Here is a 19,035-nt window from a genome sequence, read left to right as displayed (position 1 = left end):
TACTAAGTTGATAATTGGAACCAATTTCAAACCTATTATTTTATGTTTTACTATAAATAGTATTTTAATTAAAAAAAAGTCCACGATAATACTAAAAACACTATAATTTTGCAATGCTAAATGTCATGTAATAACAACCTGAAAGTCAAAGATTCATCTCCTTGCCATAAATAAATAAATAAATATGCATGGATGCATCATGAATACTTTTACACTTTTCAAATATATTCTTAGATTACAACAACAAAGTGTCAACACCACACAAAAAAAGTATTGAAGAGGGAAGTTCGAAGGTCTTTGAGATTTTTGGAAATGTCGTGTTTTAAATGTTTAGACGGTACCCCAAATAAAGTCTGACAAACAATGACCCCCTGGGATAACAAAGGATGTCAGTAGGTGACCAATAAAAGAGAGTCCCAATCTCACTTTTCTTATTTACCTGTTCTAAGGGGAGAACCCATTAACTCATTTAAGCAAGCGCCTGTGTTTCCCGTGGTGGCGAGGAGTGAGCACAAATGTGCGATCGTGATCGGTCTTTCAGCGAGAGAAGCATCGCCAGTAGAACTGTCGGCGGTCACCCTTGCAAGTTGGGATTGTCGATAGGCTCATGGTAAAATTCGGGGTCTGTGGAGGTAGTTTCCGGAAGGGATCATTCGAAGCTTCGAATTCCTTGTTTGGGGGTGGGACTCCCGGGTGGTTCTATCGTTCTATTGTCCGAGGCTTGCGAGTGGAAAACGGTGCTAGGGGATGATGGCTTGTGTGAGGAGGGTCGTAGACTGCGCACGGCCTAGCCTAGATGTTCCTTATCACACTGTTTCGGTTATTCACAGAGCTTAGATTTTGTTGATTGTTCGCATATTGGATTCGGTCTGCTCGTGTTTGTGCGAGTTGTGTCATATTGGCTTCGGTTAAGGATGAGATGGACACCTACCTCTGGAATGCGGCCGGAGATCCACAATTCCGTTACCGATTACGAGTAGCTTCGCCGGTGCCTCGTTATGTAAACCCTGGGGATTCAAGAAACATGGCAGAACTATGAAGCTGTTTTGTGTTACTTTTAGTGGTTTCGCGGCTTAGGTTGTTGTTTTTAGGAGAATGTTTTCCGCGGAGCCTTGATTCTATGAAAGAAGATGACCTTGTAGGCAGGGAGGAAATAAATTAAGTGAGATTAACGTGAGGAGCTGGTGGGGTTTTTTACTCTAGCCATGTCGGATCTCAGTCTGGCTCTGCCGGTGCACGATACTACCCCAGGAGGGGTTACACCAGCCTCATTCCAGGAACTCTGTTCTGATCTTGAAACACTCATTCAGATGCCCGATGAGGAATACAGTGACCTTAATATCATTGTAGAGGGGGAATATGTGCCAGTTCACAGATGCATTCTCGCAGCTCGGTGCTCAGGTTTACGGAAGGTGTTGGCAGGGATAGTACGGAATGGGAAATCGAAGTTAGAACTGGAGCTCAACACTATTACCGATAAAGGAAAGATAGGATACGAAGCTTTTAGGGCTGTGATGGGCTACGTGTATGGTGGAAAGATGGAACCTTGGCCAGTAGTTATTGCTTGTTATGATTCCTCCTGTGCTCATTTGACATGTCGCCCAGCTATCAACCATGTGCTGGAGATCCTCTACGCTGCTATTTTATTAAATCTACCTGAATTGAATACTCTTGCGCAGGTATGCCCCCCTCTGATCAAGCAATTTCATTCTTGCATCACGTGTCTCCCACGGTGTTTTCAAGGCAGTGCAGTGTTTTCCGACTTCTCTTTATTGCATGATGTGTTTTATGTTGGAAATTATAACTCTGATCGGCAATCGATACGTACCGGTAGAACTTTGAATCTTATGTCTAGGTGCATGTGTCTCAGGAAGGTTAATTGGTATGTTTGAGTAGCAATTTTATTCACAGTTCTGTGAACACCACACAATATATGATTCTGAAAACTGAATGGATATTATTGTACCGTTCATTTTTCACAAGGTAATTCAATACCAGAGTCAAGATTAGTATTGTATAACCAGCACGTAGACTCTTCCATTCAACTGGTATTGTATGATGCAATTTTGGATTTATGGAAATTTTAGATTCTAATTTTTTCTGTATATGTCAACATTGAAAAGTGTCTTCGAGTATTGATGCGGATTTCACGTTCTGCAGCAACATCTTATCGATAAGTTGGGAAAGTTTCAAGTGGAAGATATGCTACATGTGTATCGATCAGCTTCTGCCATTGAATGCTCTCAGTTGCAGTCGGTGTGCTTAACCACATTGGCCTCTTCAAAACTTGATAATTTGACGGTAGAGAAGGAGTTTTCTGGAGCAGCTCTGGAAGAAGTGAGAAGGATGCGAATGGAGCTTGGAAATGGCATTTCTCACCTGGCTCCATTACAGGAAATGCAATGCAAACGAATTCACAGGCAATACTTCGTCGTTTCTTTTTAATCGTGAAACTTACTGATAATTAAATGCACTGTATTCGTGGATACCCGAGTTTGTCACGTGCGAAAAGCTGTAAGAGAGGATCGTTGCTGGATTTGTAGTTCCTACTTTAACGCCCCACATCTGTAGTGCATTGCTTGGTACCTAACTGCAAGCATTAGGTGAAAACCTGGAAACACGTTAGATTGTTTAAACTTCAGGTGATCATTCTTAAAGTATTGTCATTCACACGCATGCTGCTGTGATATGATGAGAGCCATCCCGGGGGCTAATATTTGACAGCGCTATCTCCCTCCCTAATTAGGCGTTTGGTTTCTTCTTTAGAATGAGTATGTACATTTATCTTTGTTCTTCTGATATCTTTCTTTTCGCGCCTAATAGCTTTTATAAGGAAACATTCTGGTTTTATTTATTTATTACTTTTCTTTTTTGAACAGAGCACTGGACTCGGATGATGTAGAATTGGTTCGTCTGTTACTAGATGAAAAAAAGCTAGATTTTGATGGAGCACACGGGCTCCATTATGCTGCAGCATACTGTCATCCTAGGACTTTGGCTCATCTGCTGGAATTGAACCTTGCAGGTAAGACATATTGAGAAAATTTGACGTAGATTGATTGACAGTTGAACGATCTCTTTCTTTTTTCAACTGAGAATCTCTTGTGGCTGCAATTTTGGAATCTAATGAAAGTACTTGTAATGCAAGGTTCGTGCTGATAGCATCACAGGTTATTTCTCTGTGAGACAACATGCCTGATGAGAATGGTTCTTTCTACGCGTTTATTTGTTTTTGTGGGAGTAGACGATTAACTCAGTTTTCTGCAGATCCAAAACTACGCAACGAAAGGGGTATGACGGTTCTTCACGTGGCTGCTTGGAGGAGGGAGCCACAGGCAATCGGGAATCTTCTGGACAAGTCTGCACAGCTGAAAGATTTAACGCCAGATAACCTATCAGCCCTTGACATCTTAAGACGTCTGTCCAGAAAGTCAAATGTCGACAGAGAAGATACTGAAAAGGAACGCCTCTGCATCACTATCCTGGAACAGGCAGAAAAGAAACACACTTTGACAGTCCCACAATCTGCAGCAGCTATGTTGACCATGCCATCTACTGAGAAGGAGCTTACGTCGATGTTGCTTTATCTTGAGAATCGAGGTAATGATTTACATCTAGAGGCTGTTGAAGTCCCAAGTTTCATAGTTCTCAGGATAACGCCACCATGCTATTGTCCTTCATTCATTATTAATAACCTTTGCACAAATAACGTTTATGTTTTTGCAGTGGCGTTGGGAAGGTTGCTGTATCCTCGGGAAGCAGATATTGTAATGGGTATATCTCATTTAGATTCGTACGCTGCATTCACGGGAGTTCATATGAAACCGCCCGGATCAGGGATAGCAAGTAGGAGGAGGAAACCGGCTGTGGACCTTAACGAAGAGCCATCCAAGAGACTCGCAAATTTGGTTGCTGGTGCCGAAGATCAATCTAAGGAAGGTCGGTTGGAATCTTTACGTCAGAGGTGTGATGCTCTACGGAAAGCTGGTGAGTGATTTCCCTCTCATATTAATTATTTCACCTTTTGTTTTAGGCTTTGGAGAGTCTTTTTTAAGCCTGCTGTCGAATTTGGTGGATAACACGGAGTGTAACGAAGTAGCTTTCTCTTTCGAATACGTCGTGTTCCTCATATGGAGTAGAGCTGTGAACGAGATGCTATATTTGGAGTGAATATTTACCACTTATTCTAGACTTAAAAGGTTCTGCTAAAACTTGGACCTTTGCTATGTTATTTACATCTTCTTTGTTTCACTTACTTCGTCGTGTAAAATTTGCAGTCGAAATGGGACGCAGATACTTTCCATGCTACTCGGCAGTCATTGACAAGTATGTTCTGGATGATGACTACGTTGAACCTAACGATGAGGGAAATATTGAGGAGAAGCTCATGAAAAAGAGGCATCTCGCAGAATTGAAGGATATACTTCAGGATTCCTTTCCGAAATCGAAGGTTGATGAGCACAAAATGGCAGAGAGGGGAATGGAAAAGAACAAGAGACCTCGTATGCAAGATGGTTCATCATCATCTTCATCCTCATCATCTTCTAGAAGTACGAGCGGCAGCATGGTGACAAAAAGGTAGTCAATTGCGCAAAGAGATTTCAATCAAGTGGTTTTGCGAATACCAGAGTGCCTCATCTTTACCTGAAAACAGTTAAAGGAATGAAGACGTGAAGTATCTCGAAAAGAGTCGAATACTGATTTTTTGGGACGCTGTACTTTTTTAGAAGCAGTGCAGGGCTCTGCAGTCCTAATGGTTCTTTCAGGCTTAAGAGTGAGGGGGCAATAAATACCTGGTACATCGAACAATCAGAATAGTCGATTTGGATTTGTGTATTCTTGATCAGTTTTTCAGTGGTAGAAGCATGTATATTTGATGACGATTGGTAGTTGTAAAATATTATCAGAAGTGATTTCCTTTCTCAAGGAGTCGTTGGTTTCATTTCAAATCTCGTGTTTCTTGTCCGGATTCTTCTTTCGAGCCTTACTGTTGATTATGCTGAGTTATCTATGTAAACCTAGGAGATGAGTTTAGCCTAGTTTCCATGTTTTGAAGTCACGCTGAGTTAATGTCCTCTGTTAGTCTACTTGCTCTGGCATGGTATCATTTCAGTGGGTACATTCCTAAGACAAAACATCGATCTAGTCAAGTCACTGATTTTGTCACTGATACTGGTAGCTTGTAACTCATTCTATTTGCTGTGTTACATGGTTATCGTATACCCAACTTTCAGTCTTGACCTACTAAAAGAAGAATATAAGTGATGAAGTCTTTTGGTGTCATATTTTGATCTTGTATGTCTGCGTTTTTAACTTCTGCATGCGTCTAATACATTACTAGCAAAGACCCTCGTCTACGCTCATTTGTACTTTTACGGTGATAATTTTCGCTTTCTCGAGTGCATGTTTTGTGTTGAAGTTGCGATGATGACTTGTTGGACAGAACTCTGCAGCTCGTGAAACAGACTACAAACCACGTTGAGGAATTTATTTGAGGTGGCATTACGTTGTCGTGCCTTCCTTTTGCTATTGAGATTATTTGGAACCTGGATGGACATTCTTTTTGACTTGATTGTATGAAGGGATGCACAATTTATTTATTTGTTCAAAACGAAGGAATTTATCACTTGAATTAAAAAGAAGCAGCCCCGACAGACCTGAAAGCAAGAGTGAACAGTGATATTACACGCAAGTCAATTTAGACGCGGAGGATGTTGACTCTATATTTGGTTTATCAAGTCAGTTCCTTGTTGCTCCCCAGATACCGCAGTTGCAGCATGATAGTTTTTTCATAAGACCGTAACTCAAAGGAACAATTAGGGTTCTGCAAACGACCTCAGATAAGCGTAAGTTACATCTCGGAAGTTTCGATACTTCTGTACGAAGGGGGGTGTCGATTTCAAACTTCAGAATTCAGAGCTTTGTTTTAACTGAATAGAAACATGCCACCAGAAAAGAGCTCTCATCGCTCGGTAACACCATTTGATCATCTAAAAACTTTACAAGCTTGGTTCTTCGATGAGTTGTTAATAGAGAAAGAACACTGGGACATACAAGCAATATGAAATAGGACAGGGCTTCGAAGATCTCGTGCTTTTAATGAATGAACACATCTGTCTTCGAGTCTGAGGAAAGAAGAAAAGGCCTCGAGACGAGGCATTTAGGAGCTGGCATGGCATTATTCTGGGTCCTACAACTTCAATGCTTTCCTTGTGATTAGGTAGACGGAGGTCAAGCATCCAATGAGAAAGAAACTGTGAGAGTATATTACTCTTTCAACAAGTGAAAACGGTATTCAAAGTATTGGAAAGCTACTGTGCACTATTTTATGGTTTCGGAAAATGTCAATCTCTCATATTTGGATGTTAAGGACCAAGTTCTACATTTCGTTGGACTGTGGCTATTAATGGGGTTCTAAACGTTCTAAAGTTGGAGCTGAAGTTCACTTATCGTTCTCACACAATGTTCAAGCAAGATTTGACACATCTCAATATTAGGGTTAATGTATGCTCAGAGATTCGAAAATTATACAGAAAATACCCCGAACTTTTTACCAAATGGTCATAAGTGGAGACACCGTAAAGGATTTCAATGGTTCGAATTCATTCTTCATAACCACATGATGTCAGAATTTTTAAGATCAGTGTTAGTTGTAACTCAAAAAGTACCTGCTCGAAATAGCCAGAGTACCAATTCACTGCCTCTTGTGTAGTAGGGTTAAGTCCTTTGTCAGCCTCCTTACCTTGTGGGTGGTATCACTTCATCAGTTCATGTCATGCGCTACATGCCACGCCGACCACATAGAATAAGATTGGGCACATCGAATCTCATTCTGTGTTCACCTTATCCCAACTCTCGGCCTTAACTGACTTGGTCTCGGCTTCTCACCGGCCACGAGATGGAAGTGATAGTCCTTGGTCAGATGGGTTGCCTTTAACTGAGAGGATGTCTTGTACAGAAGACGAGGAGCGTACTTGGTTCTTCCACACTGAAGGGAGCTACTATACCAAGTTGGCGTTTGTTTGATGTAGTAGATTAACGTAATCGAAGTGAAAGAGTAGTGTCCCGCACAAGGAAACGATTTGGAAATGGTAGGGTACATGCCAATAATAGATGTATAATTCACGTCTCGCTTCCCAAGTACTGTGCGATAGAGTTATCAATGAATGAGCATCACCAATGTGCAAACCGACGAAGAAGAAGTTACTGCGGTCAGAGACTTTGTCAATGGCGTGGTGCGGCAGCTGCATTATGTTGCGTTTTCGAACGTCTGATCGCCATCCAGAGTGGAGGGTAACAATCGAACATGCAAGCGAGAAAATGAGTCGAAGCGTGGGGGAAGTGATCCTCGACTTTCAAATTTTCCCTGATTATCTGAGTTGAGATTCATCTTGCAAGCCGTGGATTCGGATTGGTGTACATTACCTGTCAGATAATTGGCTTATTCTGGAAGCATGAATGTATGCTTCCATAGCCATTCTGTAATTGTGGGACCAGATGTGGACTCAAGGAGGGCCGACACAGAGACAGCCAAGACGTGGGCTGCTTCAAAGATTTGGTACGCAGTTTCAAACTTAGTTTACAGCTTCAATGACCGTGTCGCACTGGAATTGGTCACATGTGAGGCTGATTCCGTCTTCCTCGATCCCTGAGCGCGCTTCCTCTATCTCTCTCCCCTCCACAATCCCAGCAAATGGAGCTTTCGGCTAGGTTGTTTTGATGTAAGGAGTTCCGTAGGGCTGTGTGACTCCATTTTTCTTCCCAGAGTCGTTTCTTGACCCGCTGCACCATCGTCTAGACGTGACCATCGCTGATTGAGGCCCAGGGATCCACGATTACGCACAATATTTCCACTGTCGCCCAAGAGTTGACATTGCAGCACCCGAAGCAATTCCTTGTTATCAGCGATGTGAGCAATTTTTCGTTGGTTGAAAAGAGGATCGTTGAGGTGCAGTATTTTGTCTCTGCGCTTTGAGCTTTTGTGTGGATTCAGACGATTGCGTCCGTCATTTATCCTTATGATAACATACGATCGTTGTGGCTTTTGTAATGCTTTGTGGCTGCATATCCTCTGATATTTTTCGCGATTTTCAAACGATAGGAAGATTATGAGGCACTACGGATGAACGTAAGATTTTTATCTAGTTATATTTTTCCCTGTTTTCTTCAGTGTCTTCTAGTTCCACCTAGAAGACCTGTTCTTCAATCGCACGGCAGGCTAGAATCGGCTCACAGATTGCGCCGTCATTACGGGTCACCCTCTTCTGATTTACGTAGTTGTGACAGAGGAAGGATCACCAATTCTCAATTGCCATGATCTCTTTCCGACTGTAGGATATTTGGTCGATTAATGAGAAATTTAGAAGTCTTTATGGAAGACTTCTTATTGGAACATCTTGTAATTCCCCAAGTAGGCGACGTATGAACAGGGGTTTGAGATTTTTTCTTTGCATCTTTTAAATTCATACGCATTATACGTCGATTCGGTACTTGGTGTTTGTATACTGTCGTTTACCTACTTACAGTCAACATCTTACTTAGTTGTGTGAAGCACAGTAACATTAGCTCAACTTTGCCTCTGCTTTGAGTAAATATTTCTTCTCAACTTCACATCCAGGTGATAATAACTTCTTTTACCTGACCCTTGAGTATGCCGTTGCTTTTCGTATGATGAGTTGTATAGTTGTAGAGATTGGAGTTTTATTATTCCCACACATGTCTACTGCTTGTTCCATCGTCATTATTAATGCGAACCATTCTCGAAGTCGAAGAATCCCTAGTAATGCAGGAGAAAATAGAGTTTGTCTCCTGCGCGTCTAGAGCTGGGAAATCTATTATTTCGCTTGCAGTTACAATCTCTAGCGTTAAGAGATAAAGGTCAAATGACATTCAATGTTGTATCCATGCTAACTTGTGAAGTCTGACGAATTGTTTACAGGACTACTGCTGTTCACAGATGACTATCAGTTTCTGCTATTTTTTTTAATCCATGGAGTGTTTGAATTCATCAATTAGTCATCGATTTCCATTTGCCAGCGATTAATCTATCTCAATGAACCTGCAGAAACCGGCTTCGACGTCCTTCTTATACTATTAGAAGGTGAACTTAGAATGGGAAAAGGTGGAGGCCTCAGATTGAGTCGAGAACAGTATTCTGGATCTTTCCCAGCTACCAGGGTAATTCCACCACCCAAGGCATCCAGTGCCCCCATCATCACTGGAGTCTCTGCATTTTCCAAGGTACATTCTGTTCCACTTCTATACACACACACACACACACTATATATATATATATATATATATATATATATATATATATATATCTCGATCTGTTTGAACCACATTCATGTCGTAAAATCACCATAAAAGTAGCTACGAATGCGTAAGAATATGTAAGCAATTGGCTAACATTATATTTATACTTTTTCTCATCAGCAAATAACTATGTCATTGATTTCAACATCTGCTTTCCACTGTGAACCTTAGTTTTCTATTGTCCAGGTCCCGTGGCAGCTACACGTAGTTCTCGTTTCAGTCAGAAATTTGAGAATCTTACGGTTGAGGTTCTTATTAATAACTCTTTGCAACTGACATGTACCATAAGAGCTCGGATTGATGTCCAAAGACAGGAAGTCTTCTGTCATTACTCTGGTAATCAGCATAGTTTGAAACGCACATTGAAATCAAAACATGAATTTTCTGCAGGGTAAGGGGATACTACACCCGCTTTCAACGTCATTGAAGGATGAAGACGATGACATTGATACGAACGTTTTCTTCGATCAACTACTTTCTGGTGTTGCAGCATCTCAAGAGGCTTCTACATCTGAGTCTGGACAAGCCACTGCACCCACTCGAGAACTAAGGTTCTGCTACTATAATATCAAGGGCCTGCTGGCAGCTAAGAAATCCATTATACACGTTAAGGCAAAACCTTTACGTGTTGTTGAAGCAGATATTAGTGTCGAAGAAGAGCCGAAATTTTCTCTCGCATGTAATCCTGGTCAAAATTTTCCAACTGTGCGATCACAAGAAAGAATTCGTTACATACGGAAACAAGTTAGCATAGATCCTGAAGAAGCGGACTCTCTTGTGATTACTGCTATGGAAAAACCTGATGTTGAGAGGTGTGCAGTGGACGTTTCGTTTGATAAGGAAGCTAGCCCAACGCATTCGACTAATAGAAGCGTACCGTGTATGAAAGACAAGTTATTGGCCACTACTGTACCCATCTCTACAGTCAGATCTAGTCCAGGGGCGGAAGTTATACATGTTGCTAATAAGACTGCAGATTCGGGCCTAAATCTGTCGGATGTGAAGAAAGGGAAAAGAGGAGAACCTGAAGAATCTCAGGAGAATAGAGTGCAAATTGTGGACGAGACCCCAGAAGCAGCTGCCACTCTTCTGATGCTTAAAGAAGAATCTCAGTCTCAGATGCATGCATTCATTTATTCATCCACTTCGGAACCCTCATTCTTACCTGATCGAGATAGAGAGAGTGATGATGCGTCGCTGCTTTGTAGAAGTCAGAATGAAAGTAAATGGAGTGTACCAACTTCTGAGCACTTGAAGGAGCCAGAGAGGGAAGAAGCTCATGTGCTTGGAACAACTATGAGCGTTGACACAGTCAGAACGGGGACCTTTGTTGAGGAAAAACACGGAATGGATTTGCCTTCGCCAAAAGTGGACACCACAATTATGGAAAGCGGATCCACGGCAGCTGCCAACCAGGGTTTATTTTCCCGTGCCAAAGATGATAATCTCCCCGTGATTGGAGAGGGTCTTGTATCTGTTCCTGCAATGCTCAAGGAGACAAACAATGCTTTCAGTGACATTGAAAGCGGAAAATCTACAGAGGAGGTTGTAGTGGAAAAAGAAGACGAGGTGGATGCAGCTCTGCCATTATCAGAAGAGAAGGAAGTCGCACCATATCTTATTAATGAAGCAGCAGTAGCTGAGACACCAGTTGTGGATCCCAGGTCTACAATTCTTGGTAACAATGTGGTAACGAAGGAAGCGAAGGAATTGGTTAACGAATCTGAAGCAGACAATATCAATTCAGCAATTACTAAAGATTCAGCGTTCGCGGCCGCGAACGAGATTTCCCAGGAAATTTTGAAACCAGATATACCCTTTCAGGGGGATGAGGAGGCATCACCATTTCCCGAAGCGCCATTGCAAATTTCAGATGACATAGCGGGTAAACCACTAAATTTTTATGTTGATACAGCACATCAAGAGACGCAAAATAATCAAAGCAATGAAATGGAGCCTCAATTTATTGAACAGAGCTCCATATCAAACAGCTGGAGATCCTTTATACAGGATTTGATGAGTGAATCAGCTAATAGTTCAGGATCTGCTACTCACCAAGTCTTAGAAACTGTCAAGGACGAAGTGTCAGCAAGTGTTAACGTCAAAAGCTGTGGTTTAGAATCCAAAGCCTTCACAGATGCGGAGGAAGAAGATGTCATGACCGTGATGAACGAAGCGAAGAGCATAGAAGCACCTTTGTCTGTACCCCATCAGATAAAGGTAGAGAATTACTCAGATGCTGAAGAAACCTTCAAAGACTCATTAGGTCGAGAGACCGAGAAGGTCTTATCATCCGAGATCGAGGAGGCGGAAGCTCAATTAGGCCACGACACAGCCATCCCCATGCTGGAGGTGATCAATGAGACAGAAGCTGGAGTACAGAATTCCCTTGTGCAGGACAAGGATGTTGAGCTTCCCTTGAGCATATCACGGAACAGCATAGATGTGAAAGAAGCTAAACCTAACCATGCGCTCAATTCTGAAGCCCTATATTTTCAGGAGAAGTTTCTACTTGTGAAGGATGCTGCGCCACTCGTGAAAGTCTCGGTTGAAGACTTTGAGGAGCTGAAGTCACCAGAAGCGGAAGAGAAGAATATTGAGGCCCCAATGACTGAAGTCTTCGTTCAGAAGGCTATAATTGAGGAAACCCAAGCAATTGAGGTTGAAATTCAGGAGGCTGCAGCACCAGTAGTTGGGTCACCTACTCCAGAGCCCCTGGTTGAAGACATCAAGGAGGCACCGACTACTCCTGATGCTGTTGCTGGAATCGCTCCTTTTCTGCAGGAGAGGGAGGTAGGGCTTCCTTTGACCACAGTAGAGTTCATAGCAGAGCCTATATCAAAAAGCAAGGAGTCACTGGTATTGACTGAAGAGGCCAAGGCTGTCTCTGAATTTAAGCCTGAAATCCCTGTTGTTGAAGAGAATCTTCTACATGTGAATCCCGAGACTACCCTAGTGAAGGCAGTTGCTCCAGTTGAACAACCCTTAGTTGACAATAGCAAGGATGCAAAAGCCCCAGTGGTAGTAGAGGCGTTTAAGGAATTAATAGCTGAAGCTCTCGTTACGAAGCCTAATATATATGAGGATCCTCCTGTGGGTCAATCCCTTACAGAAGAGTCTGGAGAGCCACTAGTTAAGGCACTAATTGTCGATCCCCTTATTGAGGAGAACAAGGAGGTAGACTCTGCTTCCCAAGTTATTACTGGGGAGACTCCGGTTTTAGAGAAGAGGGAGGTTGAGATCTCTTTGGCCGTATCAGAACCTGTACCAGAACCTCTGTCAGGACTAATATCAAGTGAGAAGGATGCATTGGCTTCGGCCCCTGCCCGTGTTGTTGAGATGGATGTTACGGAGGATAGTGAGAGCAGTGAGGACAGTGAGATGGATAGTGAAGAGGATAGTGACGTAAGCGAGGATAGTTCTGCTAGTGAGAACGATAGTGTAGATATTGAGGACAGCGACAAGGATAGTGATGGTGAGGACAGCGAGGAGAATAGCGACGACAGCGATGAGGATAGCTCTGAGAGTGAAGACAGTTCCTGTAGCGAGGAAGATAGATCTGAAAGTGAAGAAGAGAGCTCCGTTAGTGAGGAGGATGTGGTTAAGAAGGCCCGCTCAGTTGAAGAGTGTGCATTTGGAGAGGATACTATTCCAGTCAAGGTCTCCGTTCCAGTGGATGAAGCTTCAACTGGAAATCTTTTGAAGACAGAGACCGCAACGGTCGGAATTGAGCAGGAGGTTGCCTCTTCAGAGAGTGCTAACTTTAAATGCCTTGAGCGGGAGATCGAGGGTAAAATAAACCGAGTTTCACTGCCTCAAACCACAAATGAAGAAAATGATGACGAGTCTTCATTGGTGACCAAAGATTTTGTTGAGGGTTTTGCAACTCCAGTGGCTGAGGATGTCACAATCGCTGACCCCCAAGCTTCAGTGTCGGAGAAATCTTTACCTGTAACTGAGACTATTTCAATTAAAGAAGCTGTGGATGAGAAGCCGGAGGTGCTGAAATCTTCAGCTGTGGTTGAGGTGTCTCAATTAGAAAAGGTTGACGCATCCCCGTCAAAATATGAGTTTTCTCAAGCTCCGGCAAATTCCTCAACCGAAGAGCTGCCCCAAGCAATTTTGAACTCCGAAGCCTTGGTGATGGATACGAGATCCGTTAAAGAAATTGGTGTAGTAGAGCCAATTACGAACAGAAGCTTGGAGTTAGGGGTTCATACCATAGAAAGTCCAGAGGAAGCGGAGGATGTCCAAATAAGACGGCTTCTACAGGAGAGCACGGTTTCTGGAGCAGCTGATAACCAAACGAGCCCATCTGCTGAAGATGGAACATGTTACGAAACTTCTGCCAGAAGCCCAAGAATTGAGCGTAAATTCAGTAGAAGTAAAGAAGCGTCTGTTGATGTGCACTCAGAGGATTCAGAAAAGCAAGATGCCAAGTCGGATCTCTTGAAGAAGGTTGACGCTGTCGATCATCCATTCCTTTCCCTGAATCACAGTGAAGAATATGCAGGAGTTGCTCAAGTACCGGAGACGGATCCGACGTTGGATAAAAAATGGAGTCAGGAGGTATCAGTTGATGTTGTTTTGCCAGATGAACCAATCGAGGTGGAGATGGATTCAGTTGATGAGCGTAAGGCATCAACAGTTGAAACAGAACAGAGTCTTGCGAGTGAAAAGCCTGGTTCAATTCTGGACCGTGTCGGACCTGTATACGAGAACCTCATTCTTGAGCTTGAAGCATTTTCTTCCTGTGGAAAGGCTGATGAGTCGATGGAACGGGAGGTTGTCTGTACACAGATGGAGTCGAACGATGTGAATGAGATCGTGCCCAGTACTTCAAAGAACTCTATGTTGGCTGACTCAGAGCTCGTAGGGGAGAGAATCACCAGGTCCAGTACAGATTTGCGAGATGAAAGAAATCCCGAAAAACTCTTATCATTTGCTGATTGGCACGAAGAAAAAGAATCTGCTGAAACAGCGGATGCCGTTGTTGCAGATACTGAGGAAGAAAAGATCAAGGTACCCGGTGAATCGAAAGGAGTTACAGAATTCACAGAATTATCGAAGCAATTGGAAGACACCAGCATAGCCAACGGAACGATCAAAGAGGAGACCCAGAGGATCTGGAATCTGAAGTATTTGAAGTCAAGACCTGTGATGGCACAACCAAGAATCGTTCAACCGCCAAAATTGGCTCAATCGCCACAATTGAAAGCTACCACGGTTGTCGGCCTCTCTTGGCCTCCAGCGCCCCTTGAAGGAGAGGAATACACTGATTCTGACGATGAGGCGACGAATCCGAGACTTGTGGAATGAAAGGATGTGCTTTTCACTTATCGACATCATTCTTACACCTCGTTTACAAACTTGATAGCAACCTCTAACATGAAGCTCCACTACTCAACGAGGTGAACTGCCTCAACAGTTTCGTAGTTGCGTACTTGTAATTAGGTCAATATTTGTATATCATGCGATGAGTGCCCTCCACTTTTCTGCTACTTCTGTGGTATGTATCAATCTTCCATAAAGTCTTAAGCTACGTCCAGCGAAGTTCCTTCTGGTATTTTGACTCATGCAGTTACTGTAACGTTCTATCCTTTTGAGATACAGACTCTGTTTTAAAAGAAAACGTTTTCTGGTTTTCAAATCTATTATATCCAACGTTAACTGACCGATATGAGAGAGCATTCCAATCGAGTGAACTTTTCATTCTCACACGAAGCTGACATCATGACCATAATTTAAACTCATTCTATTGCATACAAGGTCAAGAACATGGAATAATAACATATGCGAAACATTGTATTTGAAGATGTGTTTGATTGACTGGAAATTCAATTATGAAATATTTGGTCATCATATACATAAGACACCATACTTTAAATTCATTACGTATTATGTTTAAAAAACTTAACATTTTTGTGTTTTGTACTACTATTATTATTCTTCATATTTCTTTCAGATTCTGTGGAGAACTAGGCCTAAGTTTTAGAATTTCTGAAGTCACGATTGGACCAAAATTAATGGTTAACAATCTGTCCAGTATTGAAGATCATCTACACCACTTAAAAGTTGTTTTTCTTTTTTCTTTTTTCATTTTATTTTTCCCTTTTTTCTTCAGCTTGGGAATAATATTTGATACTTTTAAAAATAAAAATAAAAATCAACTAATTTTGCGTGCTGAAAGCAAATGTCACCTAATACTGAGTAGTTGTGATGATTTTATTTATTTATTTTTGATACGATTATTTATTCAAATATGTATTCCACACAATGGTTGAATCTCTATTTTAAGTGCTTCTGCAGAACCATAGAATTGAATTTCAATTAAGAAAATTTGTGCATTGAGGTAGGCTCTACATACACAAGCTGCTGATTCTCTTTTTCTATGGGGGCAACACAAGGTCGAACTCCCTGAAGATAGGGCGCGGGTGGAGTATCTCAATGAAGGGTGGGTGGGCAGTTGCCCGCATGACCCGGCCCGACATTCTCTTACGGTTCAGTTAGTGGTCTAAGTCTACCCTAGATGCCACGACTTTGACCTCCACAAATATCTTTTTCACAGGACACTCGCACGTTCGATTTCCCGTTCCCCATCCGTTCCCACTCCTTGAGAACCAAAGAATACTACTGTTCTACAGTGCCGGGAACGGACAGCTCATCTTCATTCGGACAAGATTCTCAGAATTTGATGAAGAAATTCCTCGGGCAATTCAAATATGTGAAAGCGGGGGCGGGGGCGGGGGCGGAGGTAGAAAGTTGATTGGAGACTGTCCATTTTCACTTTTACGTTCTTGTTGTCTATGTTCTCCGACTTTTGTGTTGCATTGCTGTTTAGCGCTGTTTATCCTCCTCGAGATATCGACTCTGTGCTGCTTTCTTGCTGTTTGTATAGCGGGACTGTTCATGACTGTGTGACTGCGAATTGGATTTGGTTTATTGAAGTGGAGTTTAAGGATTTGGAGCTACAGGACTTTTTATTTTTTTATTTATTTTTAGTTTTGTGTTAAGTGAAGGAGTGCTGACTTGAAATTGCAATGCTTGACCCCGATCCCGCCCCAGCGGTTAACCCTGCTCCTGCTGCAGAGGAGATTTCTACTACGTCGACGAAGGAGAGGAAAGGTAACTAGACGAAAGACACCAAGACTGGGGTGCCGAAAGAGAATAGAAGGAGTGAGTTTAAGGTGAAAAATGCCAAGGTTCTCAATGCTCCGAAGCCACTTGGTTCGCATCCTTCATACTTAGAGGTAAGCTTCAATTATCTACACTGCTAGCTAATCATCTGTTCTTTGAGGTGTGGTGAGATGTTCAATACAGCGTAGCATTGTTAATGGTAGTGTCGTAGGATATCGTGAGGCGTATGGGTTGTTTAATTGTCGTCAGGGATTCTGTAGAAAAAAGTTAACAGACATGGTCAGGAGCACGTCGTTTGTGCGGACTTGATGGTAGGTCTCAATGTCACATGTCTTTAAGGTTCATCCATGTTGCTGCGATTCCAAAGTATTTTGGTTGGTTTTAGATGGTAAAGGACGCTATTGTCGCTTTGAAGGAGCAGAGCGGGTCTAGCCAGTATGCCATTGCGAAGTACTTGAAGCATCACTACAGTACACACCTACCCTCGAATTTCAAGAAGAAGCTGTCCATGCAGTTGCGCGAATCGACAATGGAAGGAAAGCTATTGAAGACGAACAGGTCTTATAAATTGGCGGACGAATCGATGAAGCCTGAGAAGGCGGAGAAAGCTTCGAGCTCGTCGATGGCTCTGAAGGTTGTGCGGAGATCTCAGGTTTTCAAGAAGGCCGCGGCTGGTCGCTGGAAGACGAAGGTCGCTGGGGAAGGTGCAGCTGAGGCCAAGGCGAAGGTCCCAAGTGAGGGAGGCGAAGGCGAGAAAGCTAGTAGTGAAGGCGATTGAAGCTGCGAAGCTGAAATCTGTTGGCAAGTCGGATGCGGCGGCAGCGAAGGAAGCCGTTTTACAGGCAGCTGTATCTGGGAGAAAGACAGCAGCATCTACGAAGAAGGCAGCCCTGGCACCATCTGCTGTAAAGAAGCTCATGTCAGGAAGAAAGTCCCTGATAGTTCGTCACATGAGCACGTCGAAGAAATCTACGAAGTTTATTAGGGATGCGAGTGCGAAGGTGATGAAGCCAGTTGCGAAGGCAAAATCTGCTAGAGCGGCAGGTCCATCGGCGAAGAAGGCCAAGAAGCGTGATGTGTAACTTTTGTCGGCAATCTAACTGGTGTTCATCGTGGAAACAATTCTCAATCCGTTGCAGTAGGAAAGGTGGATGTCTAGATTTTTGGTCGTTTATTAAGTGCACTGTAGGCTTGTGAATGTGCCGGCGATCGTATGTTTACAGTGTGGTGGAAGCGGAATTAGATCTCACATTCTCTTGCCAACGATTGTCAAATGTGGTAGATGGCTATGACCATTGAGGAGCAATAATCAATGTTTTCGCCACTTTTTTGTTGGTTCTGACGCATCGAAACGGGGCGAGTCGAAAGGATCCACGGCTGCAAAGAACATAAGAGCAGCTTCGAAGAAAGCAGCTCCAGTGGTATTCGACGAAGATGACGATGCCGGAAGAAATGACGATGACGCAGAAGATGAAGAAAATTAAGATGGAGGTGGCGCCGAGGGGAATGGTTACAGCGTCCAACTAGATGCTGACGACGAATCCGAAGCAAATGGTATTGGTGAAGATTGCGGTAAGGAAGTGTGTGACGAGGACGATGAGGATGAGGAGGATCAAGAAAGTAACGAGGACGATGATGAAGAAGATAGCGAGGACGATGGGGATGAGGAGGATCGAGAGGGTAACGAGGACGAAGGTGACGAGGACACAGAAAGAGATGAAAAGGTCCAACGGAATTTGACGCAGCCTTTTAGGGGAAGGATATCCGAGCGAGTTCAGGTGTTCGGAAGGAAGACTGAAGTGCAGAGACCTCGGTGATATGGTGAGTTCTTGCCGTCACCTTTTGGCCTCATTGGATTTGTTTCTTGGACGACAGCCAATCTAATATTTAGAAACACCGGCTTGTTAGATCAATGGATAATTTCATGGTGTAGAGAAAGTGACCGAATGCAAGTGAGCAGGTTGTGTGAACTCGTTGTTTGTGGAGTATTATGTGGCATTGATTGCGTGTGCGTTGTTGGGATTTAAATGTAGTTCAGAAGTATTTTATGGTGCCTGGTAGTTTCGGTTTAATGGAAATGCGCACTGATGTGAACTGAGCTTGTTTGGGAATCTTGTGTTAAGGCTGATGCTGTGCTTTGAAATTGTCCTGCAGATGGCGAATTTCAAAAGTTTTCGCCTATTGCTTCACAAGCAATGATAAATCTTAAATTGTTTCATGACGCTCTGAGTCAAAATGCTGTCTGCATAATTGTAATTAGTTATAAGGTCAAGAATGGCGATTCTCTCAAGAGGATTGCAAGAATTCGGTCATTAGGCAGGCGTTTCTAATTAGACAGACAATGATGGACTGCAAACCACTTTTTTCAAGTATAAATTCTCTTCTGCACAGCTCAGATTACTACAAGGAGCACATAAAAACTAATTTTTATCCAGTGTTATTCATACGAGTTGAAGGAAATTTTGAAATGATTTCTTGTGAGGATTTTGAAATGCTTTCCTGTGAGGATTTTGAAAAGATGATGCCATGGTTTATAGTGTTGAGATTTCAACCAATGTGGAGGTTAAAGCATTGTTTCATGTG

At 42.8% G+C, this 19,035-nt stretch overlaps 3 protein-coding genes across 8 annotated transcripts; all 3 read left to right on the top strand.

Moving 5' to 3' along the window:
- Positions 1-449: 449 nt before the first annotated feature.
- On the top strand, positions 450-4,949 carry LOC112274371 (regulatory protein NPR4). The gene is made up of 6 exons (XM_024503815.3): positions 450-1,679; positions 2,161-2,420; positions 2,880-3,025; positions 3,268-3,600; positions 3,727-3,987; positions 4,278-4,949. Exons 1-6 carry the CDS (start codon positions 1,206-1,208, stop codon positions 4,580-4,582), a joined length of 1,779 nt encoding a protein of 592 aa, XP_024359583.1. The 5' UTR covers positions 450-1,205; the 3' UTR covers positions 4,583-4,949.
- Positions 4,950-6,806: 1,857 nt separating this feature from the next.
- On the top strand, positions 6,807-14,965 carry LOC112274038 (uncharacterized). Of its 4 annotated transcripts, none has more exons than XM_024503173.3 (3): positions 6,807-7,558; positions 9,065-9,240; positions 9,706-14,965. In XM_024503173.3, the coding sequence occupies exons 1-3, from the start codon at positions 7,498-7,500 to the stop codon at positions 14,632-14,634; spliced, it is 5,166 nt and encodes a 1,721-aa protein (XP_024358941.1). In that variant the 5' UTR covers positions 6,807-7,497; the 3' UTR covers positions 14,635-14,965. The 4 variants fall into 4 exon arrangements, with proteins under 4 accessions (XP_024358941.1, XP_024358944.1, XP_024358942.1 ...); XM_024503176.3 differs by lacking the exon at positions 6,807-7,558 and adding an exon at positions 7,577-7,909; XM_024503174.3 differs by lacking the exon at positions 6,807-7,558 and adding an exon at positions 7,577-7,948.
- A 1,087-nt stretch (positions 14,966-16,052) lies between these two features.
- Positions 16,053-18,923, top strand: LOC112274150 (histone H1). Of its 3 annotated transcripts, none has more exons than XM_073529649.2 (4): positions 16,053-16,565; positions 16,838-17,555; positions 17,735-18,273; positions 18,607-18,923. In XM_073529649.2, the coding sequence occupies exon 2, from the start codon at positions 16,838-16,840 to the stop codon at positions 17,228-17,230; it is 393 nt and encodes a 130-aa protein (XP_073385750.1). In that variant the 5' UTR covers positions 16,053-16,565; the 3' UTR covers positions 17,231-17,555; positions 17,735-18,273; positions 18,607-18,923. The 3 variants fall into 3 exon arrangements, with proteins under 3 accessions (XP_073385750.1, XP_073385749.1, XP_073385748.1); XM_073529648.2 differs by having other exon boundaries at positions 16,838-17,599; XM_073529647.2 differs by having other exon boundaries at positions 16,838-18,273.
- The last annotated feature ends 112 nt before the right edge of the window (positions 18,924-19,035 follow it).

The sequence above is a fragment of the Physcomitrium patens genome, chromosome 21 (assembly GCF_059467195.1).
Source record: "Physcomitrium patens ecotype Gransden chromosome 21, ASM5946719v1, whole genome shotgun sequence".
Lineage (NCBI taxonomy): Eukaryota > Viridiplantae > Streptophyta > Bryopsida > Funariales > Funariaceae > Physcomitrium > Physcomitrium patens.
This window is presented reverse-complemented; position numbering and strand designations above follow the sequence as displayed.

What these genes read in the sequence shown, in the direction of transcription:
- LOC112274150 (XM_073529649.2), top strand. Translation starts at nt 16,838, where the DNA reads ATGGTAAAGGACGCTATTGTCGCTTTGAAGGAGCAGAGCGGGTCTAGC.
- LOC112274038 (XM_024503173.3), top strand. Translation starts at nt 7,498, where the DNA reads ATGTGGACTCAAGGAGGGCCGACACAGAGACAGCCAAGACGTGGGCTG. An exon ending in TGGGCTGCTTCAAAGATTTG is followed by an intron (nt 7,559 to 9,064) that starts GTACGCAGTTTC and finishes ATGAACCTGCAG; the next exon opens with AAACCGGCTTCGACGTCCTT. An exon ending in GAGTCTCTGCATTTTCCAAG is followed by an intron (nt 9,241 to 9,705) that starts GTACATTCTGTT and finishes AATTTTCTGCAG; the next exon opens with GGTAAGGGGATACTACACCC.
- LOC112274371 (XM_024503815.3), top strand. Translation starts at nt 1,206, where the DNA reads ATGTCGGATCTCAGTCTGGCTCTGCCGGTGCACGATACTACCCCAGGA. An exon ending in CAATGCAAACGAATTCACAG is followed by an intron (nt 2,421 to 2,879) that starts GCAATACTTCGT and finishes TTTTTTGAACAG; the next exon opens with AGCACTGGACTCGGATGATG. An exon ending in TGATGCTCTACGGAAAGCTG is followed by an intron (nt 3,988 to 4,277) that starts GTGAGTGATTTC and finishes TAAAATTTGCAG; the next exon opens with TCGAAATGGGACGCAGATAC.